Below are 6840 nucleotides of genomic sequence, written 5' to 3'. Positions count from 1 at the left end.
ACCCCCCCCCCCCCCCCCCCCCCCCCCCCCCCCCCCCCCCCCCCCCCGCCGCGCCCCCCCGGCCCCCCCCCCCCCCCCCCCCAAGGAAAACAGATTGCGGGCATAGGGCCGGGGAAGAGTATATAGCTTACGTCGCCATTTTCCAACTTGAAAACGAGGGTGACCTTTGAGCCATCTACCGTCTTCTTGATGACCTCGGACGCAACCCAGCCCTCGGTCTGGTCGACCTGCCACGCTCTCGTCCCCACATCATAGCTCTCCGACATTGGGGATGGTCGAGACCTGGTCTACTGCGAGTAGAGGGGAGATGACAGGTGGCGTTAGGAGGGGGAGTTGGTAGGAGTTAGGAGGCTCGAAATGGGTTGTCGTTAATGGAGAAAGGGTGTTTCTACCGCAAGTAATGAAGATGGGGAGTCTCGTCTGGCGAAAGAAAAGAAGACATTCATGGGGGGGAATTAAAACATAAAAGTGGGTTCTAAGGATGACAGCCAAAGAGAGGTACTCCAGTGACCTTGTCGACGGACGGAATCGACAAGACAGAAGATGGTGATGGTGGATGACGCGGGTTCTAGGGAAGCGTGTTGTTCTTCAACTTTTTGCAAGAGGTCGCGAATTGCGGACGCAGATGCAGATAGGGGGGATCACAAAAAAAAGGGTGCAAGGGCCCCCAGCATAGTGGTGACAGGTGATAGGTGAGCGAGAACTGCACGGTGTATCAGCACGCACCAGGGGGCCAAGTACCAAATATGGGAAGCACAGGACACCTTGTATAGTAATTGCTGTGGGTAGAAACAAATATCAGTGACGACTGAACCCGATGGACAGGAGTTGGCGATTCATGGCTTGAGATGCACCGTCACTCGGGTTATTATCTAGGTACGGAGGTGTCTAGTATCTACACGGGAACTAATTCCCTTATAGCCACAAAAAAACGTTCCCGCATAACCCAAACACTTTGCCTTCTTATTACCTCTCCCCATCTTTCCCCATCTTCCTGCCACCACCCCTTGGGCCCTCATGCCACTGTGAGGAGATGCAAGTCGTGACTCGCTAGTTATTCCTGCAGGGGGTGGCTACCAACATGGAGCGCTGCTGCAGTGCAGCAGAAGGCTGGAAACAACCTACTGCGTAGTAAACTCTCCGGGTGGAGTCCCTTTTCCCTTTCCAACGTTCTGCCGCCCGCCGCCCCATCATATGTGCGCCCCCCCCCCCCTATTAAGGGCGTTTGGAAACGTCCCCCCCAACCACGAATCTGAAAACTAGAAACGAAACAATGCACTGTTGAACCGGGTGGCTCCGATCTTCTTGTCTTCCCACGTCATCGCGTCGCAGGTCTTGTCTCCGTGTTCTGAGGAAAGGGAGCAAAAAGCAGTTGGTTTCCGTTACGCGTAGATGCTTTCTTCCTTGTCCTTTGTTCCGTCACGGCTATGTACCACGCGCCTACTATGTATATGCATACATATGATACTCCATAACACCATCTACGGGTATGCGCAGTTGCGCGGGTTGTACGGAATATTACACGTGTTGGATACGATCTCTGGGTGAAGATCGTCGCCCAGAAACGGGCGGCAGGGATGGCGATAACCCCTGCTGTCACAGGCCCCGTCTCTCCATTTCAAGTTCCTAGGCCAGCGCGACGCGTCTCAATTCTGGAATCCGGGCAAAACCAGCATTCCGATATTCATATATGACTATGGACGGACACTGCCAGTGGTGAGATGTCTTGTTGAAGCTCTTCCAGGGCAGCAGATTATATGAACCTATAGTCCTGTACCTCTGTACGGAGTATAATTGCCATCTATTATAAATGCATAAATGCCCATTTTCGCGAACCCCTGGCCTTGCTGGCCCAATTTTTTGTTGAACAATCCCATTTACGCGTTTTTATCTTTTAATCATACCCGGCCCCAGCCAAGCTCCGCTAGACGCATAAAAGACCAGGAACGGGATAGTTTACCTACGGAATCCTGCGTGCCCATGTTGAAGTCTTTAGGCGCAAGTTCATTCGCGGATCGAAACCTCCAAAGGTTCTCTCACACTCTCATATCCCTTAGTAGAGAACACGAGTCATGATACGTGCTGCTACATGTCAGTCGCCTGCACCAGCTCACAATATCCTCTCGGAAGGAACCAAAACAATTGGGATGCATGCAACTTACAGCTCAGGGCTTCCAGGCTGTCCGAGATCTCGGCGATGTCCTCGGTCTTGACGTCGCTGACGTCGGCCATCAGGTAGGCGACGTCGCCCTTGCTGTCCGAGATCTGCTTGTCGACGTTGTGGTTCGCCAGGATCTCGTTAACCTTGCGCAGCACGCCCGGCACGTTGCGGTGGATGTAGATGACGCGCGCGTGGTCCGGCTCGTCGAGCGTGAGTGACCGCAGCATGATCTCGGGCAGGTTGACGCTGCCCAGCGTGATGCCCTGGTTGATGTACCTCACCAGCGCCTCGCTGACCTCGACGCCGATCGCCCGCTGAGCCTCCTCGGTGCTGCCGCCGATGTGTGGCGTCAGGATGATATTGCTCAGCGTTTGCAGGTCCACGGCCCATTGGCTCAGGTTGGTCTTGAAGTAGTCGCCGTTCGCGCCGGGCTCGTTCGGGTACACGTCCAGTGCTGCTCCCGCGATCTTGCCGCTGCGCATGTAGTTGACCAACGCCGGAATGTCCACCACGGAGCCACGGCTGGCGTTGATGAGGTAGGAGCCCGTCTTCATCTGCTCGAGCTCCTTGGAGGAGATCATGTTCTTCGTCTCCGCCGTCTCCGGCACGTGGAGGCTGACGAAGTCGGCCTCCTGCAGCAGCGCCTGCAGGGTCGGCACCTGCTTCGCGCTCCCGATGGCCATCAGGGTGACGACATCGTAATAGATGACCGTCATGCCCATCGCCTCCGCCAGCACCGAGAGCTGCGAGCCGATGTGGCCGTAGCCGATGATGCCCAGCGTCTTGCCTCGGATCTCCCAGCACTTGGCGCTGACCTTGTTCCAGGTTCCGCGGTGCATCTCCAGGGAGCGGTCGCCCAGCTGGCGAGCCAGAGTGATTATCTCGGCGATGACCAGCTCGGCAACGCTGCGCGAGTTGGCAAACGGCGAGTTGAAGACGGCAATGCCATTCGTGGCCGCATAACCCAGGTCAACCTGGTTTGTCCCAATACAAAAACAGCCGATGACGAGAAGATTCTTGGCCTCCCGGAGGACCTTCTCTGTCAACTTTGTCTTTGACCGGATGCCGATGACGTGAACGTCCCTTGACGCCGTGTGTCAGAAGCAACATATAGTAATGGCAGTGATGGTGGTGGTCGTGGTGGTGGGGGAGGGGCAAGGAGTTTCGCGAGCTTCTGAAAATTCGCCTCCGAAAGACGGAGGATCGCGAGTGACGCACCTGATTTTCTCAATGAGCTCGTCTGCTGGCAATGAAGACTTCAAGGCCTCCACTTGATAGCCCTGCGCTTTGAGGATTTCTATGCCGCTTTGATTGACATTCTCTAACAGCAGGATCTTGATATCCCCGGTGTTGAAGGGCTTCAGCTGCTTGGTCTGGAGGGTACCCCCTGCTTGGAAGCTGTGGCTTGACAGAGGGGATTGGAAAGTGGCCGTTGGTGAGATGCTAAGACTGTGCGAGACAGTTTTGGCTGGCCGCTGGGCTATATCTCGTGCAGACGTCATGATATGCGAATCTCTGTCTATGAAGCTCCCCACGGACAAAGTTTTGCTCTTGGTCTTGAGTTCTGAAAGTGTGCTGCTTGAGAAGATCGCCAACCGGGAGAGGGATATCTTATAAGTCAATGGTAGTGGTAGTCGGTGGTGGGGGCTGACTCATATGCATTGCGACATGGCGAAAAAAAAAAGAAGAAAAAAAACGGGAGCGGGCTAAAAAGCACGGGATTAAGCACCTAATTCTCCCGGTCTTTGGTGACGGGGTTTGGTGACGTTTGCGGGTATATTCGTTCGGCCCCAGAACTCGTTAATCCACGTTAGTTGCGTTTGTCGCGATTGCGTGTCGCCAAAGAAGGCTGTCCAGGTTCATCCAACAATCAAGCAGTCTCGGGATTTGTATCGGGGAATATCCGTGCCATCGAGGAGCAGCAGATCTAGAACATCGAACCTCGCATCGGCACGGCCACTGACTCTGTGAATGTTTCCCATAATCCATATCCTATGCATACGACTTCGGGAGGATACTACTGGTCAATCACGGTAGGTTCAAAGTTCTCTGCAAGTGACTCGTCGTATTTTCTCCGCGATGCCGCGTTCCGCTTACTGCATGGTGAAGATACTTGATTGCGTTTGGTTGAGCCTCATCAGCGCACATATTATGGCTCTAGGTCTGAAGTTGTTGACTGGACGACACTTGTCTGCCCAACAAACCGGACACTGTTTTGGATCATCACTCTATGCCACAACTGAGAAGTAAGAGTAAGCCACTTCCGGGCGTGCCATATCCTCAAAGCTTACCCTGCAGTGAAAACCATCAAATGCAGCAGCCTAAACTAAATCGAAGCATCTTCAAAAGCCAAACTGTCACGAGACCTCGCAAACCCCCTTCCCCCCTTCCCCCTGCCCCCTCTGTCCCCGTGCAGTAGTATTATTTTTCTATCAACCATCCATGTACGCGATAAACAAGTCCCAGGAACCGCATCGTGTAGTGAGAGATTATTTGTGGCGAAGCCCGGGATTATGCGAAGGAGGGGAGCCAAGTATCATCGGCCGTTGCTCGAAGATATCGGTAGAACTCTCTCGGGCCTCCTTTAGCTCTGTTTGCACTCCGCAGCCTCCTGCTTGGGCTTTGAACCATCCTCCTGATTGGACATTAGCCAATGCCGCGAATATATCACGCGAATGGGGTCATCTTACATCATCTTCCTCAGACTCCTCGTCATCGTCGTGATCCTCGCTGAGATCATCATCATCCTCGTCATCTTCGTCCTCAAATTCGCCCTCAAAGTCGTCCTCGTCAATCTCCTCGTATGCAAGAGCCTCGCCGGTGAACCAGTCGATGGCACGGGGAATGAGCTTCTCCTTGATATCCTCGCCCAGCTGGTAGTCCAGTTCAAGGCGCTCCTCGATGTCCGAGGCAGCGTCGTCGTCGTCCTCAGTCGGAGCCTTGGGCGGGGAGAAGAAGTTGAAGAACGACTCGGTGGGGACGGTCTTCTTGACGATGCGGGTTTGCTTCGTGTCTATAGTCCATGTTAGCGACGAGTCCGCCCAATGGTAACCGGGCCGTTAAGTCACTCACTCTTGTTGCGCTGCTTCTTCTGCTCAACCCGGACGGTCAAGTCCTTGCCCGCTTTCCAGTCGATCTTGTCGCCCTCGGCATGGTCGTAGATGAAGTCGCCACCGTAGCCACTCTCGTTCCGGTAGAAGTATGTCTTGGTCATGGTCTTGTTGGTGAAGAAGTCGTTCTCGGCAAACTCGAAAATGAGACGGAAGCCGGGCTTGTCAAGGTACTCCATCCGGATATCAGTCAGACGTTTCAGGGCATCCTCGTCACGGTCGGTGATCATTTCGGCGAGCGAGATCTGGTTCTTCATAGCAGAAAGCCAGAACTCGGGGATGCCTGCGACGCCAGCCTTGTCCTCGGCTGTCTCGGCAGATTCGCCCGACTTCTCCTCGGCGTCCTCACCCTCCTCGGGCTCATCGTCTTCCTCGCCGGCCTTGATCTCATCCTCGGTGGGCTCGGCCCCGCCGTTCACGATGGTGGCACGTTTCTCGTACAAGGGGGTGAACTTGGCAAAATACTTCTTCTCCAGCTGCAGGACCTCCTCCTGGAACTCGGCCTCAAGCTTGGAGTGGTCCTTCTGGATCCCCTTCAAGCCGGCGACACGGCGCTTGATCTGGGGCGGGAGGGACTCGATGTAACCCGACGATCGGCCGACAAGGGTGCTGAGACGGCCCTGGATCAGAGAGACAAGCTTGGGGTTCTGGGCAAAGATCGAAGCAGCAGCGACACGGTCCAGGTCCTCTGGGTGGCGGGGTCAGCAGTCGGCACCGAGGGAAGAAAGAATGCAGCAGTCTTGGGCAGCAACCAGGTTTGAACTCACCTTCCTTGATGCTAGCGACTCCGGGCTGCTGGGCGTGCGATGAGATAGGAGCATTGCTTGCCGGGGTGTTTTGCGGGGTGCTGGACGCGCAAAGTCAGTTTCATCATCTTGGGAATGCAGATTCGCGTGGACAGCTTTGGCTGTAACAACTTACGGAGCGGTGGGGATGTCTGGCCGCTTGTTTCTGATAGGCTCCGCCATGGCTGATGAGATTTCGGTGAGAATAACCAGGTGATGGTAAAAACGATGGTAGGGGTTGAAGAGGTGCTGGCAGATGTTGACCAGGAAAGTACAGATGCGAAGACCTGTCTGTTGTTGTCAATGTGTGAAGGGAGGGGAGGTTTGCAAATTTGTGAGGGACGTGAAAGATTGAGATGGCCGCGGCGGTGGGAGGCGGGAGGTGGGGTTTTTGAGAGGCAAATGTTGAGGGTACCGCCGAAATTTTAATGGCCAATGGAGTTTGCGCTCTCAAAAGGTACCTTAAGGTTCCAAGGTTCCATACTAAGGCACCTAGTTTTCACACGGTAGCGTAAAGTACCTATCTAATTCTTCACCGCTTACGACTGCCATGAGGAGAGCAGCCGCAAAGAAGGGTCACCTTGCCCATCTCTGTCTAGTGGATTAATGATGAAAGAATCGCGCCTTGGCTGTCTGTCTATACCATCTATGTAAAGATTGCCTTGGCTGTCAAGCTGGATGATGATTACTCACATTCAAAGCCAAAAGTTGCACTCTCTACACCTAATACCCTGCCTGAAGAGTTTCTTACCGTAGGCTTGTTCAATGGATCCCTTGCATCATC

The 6840-nt window shown here is 54.3% G+C and overlaps 3 protein-coding genes across 3 annotated transcripts in view; all 3 read right to left on the bottom strand.

The window, feature by feature from the left end:
- Nucleotides 1-557, bottom strand: part of QBC33DRAFT_277536 (putative myosin MYO2) — a 5746-nt gene extending 5189 nt beyond the window's left edge. The window contains exon 1 of the mRNA XM_060423222.1: nucleotides 132-557. Coding sequence (XP_060286873.1) covers nucleotides 132-266 — 135 coding nt within the window. The 5' untranslated portion in view covers nucleotides 267-557. The remainder of the gene's footprint in view (nucleotides 1-131) is intronic.
- Nucleotides 558-1643: 1086 nt separating this feature from the next.
- Nucleotides 1644-3921, bottom strand: QBC33DRAFT_528834 (uncharacterized protein). The gene is made up of 3 exons (XM_060427093.1): nucleotides 3380-3921; nucleotides 2163-3244; nucleotides 1644-2082 (listed from the first exon to the last, which is right to left on the bottom strand). Exons 1-3 carry the CDS (start codon nucleotides 3661-3663, stop codon nucleotides 2054-2056), a joined length of 1395 nt encoding a protein of 464 aa, XP_060286872.1. The 5' UTR covers nucleotides 3664-3921; the 3' UTR covers nucleotides 1644-2053.
- A 635-nt stretch (nucleotides 3922-4556) lies between these two features.
- QBC33DRAFT_528830 (putative nucleosome assembly protein) lies at nucleotides 4557-6432 on the bottom strand. Its single transcript, XM_060427092.1, has 5 exons — nucleotides 6193-6432; nucleotides 6039-6118; nucleotides 5234-5959; nucleotides 4852-5174; nucleotides 4557-4796 (listed from the first exon to the last, which is right to left on the bottom strand). The coding sequence occupies exons 1-5, from the start codon at nucleotides 6237-6239 to the stop codon at nucleotides 4746-4748; spliced, it is 1227 nt and encodes a 408-aa protein (XP_060286871.1). The 5' UTR covers nucleotides 6240-6432; the 3' UTR covers nucleotides 4557-4745.
- Between the last annotated feature and the right edge of the window lie 408 nt (nucleotides 6433-6840).

This window comes from Phialemonium atrogriseum (genome assembly GCF_030411735.1).
Source record: "Phialemonium atrogriseum strain 8032-3 unplaced genomic scaffold QBC33scaffold_4, whole genome shotgun sequence".
Lineage (NCBI taxonomy): Eukaryota > Fungi > Ascomycota > Sordariomycetes > Cephalothecales > Cephalothecaceae > Phialemonium > Phialemonium atrogriseum.
Note: the sequence above shows the minus strand (reverse complement) of the source record. Positions and strands in the feature narration are given on the sequence as shown.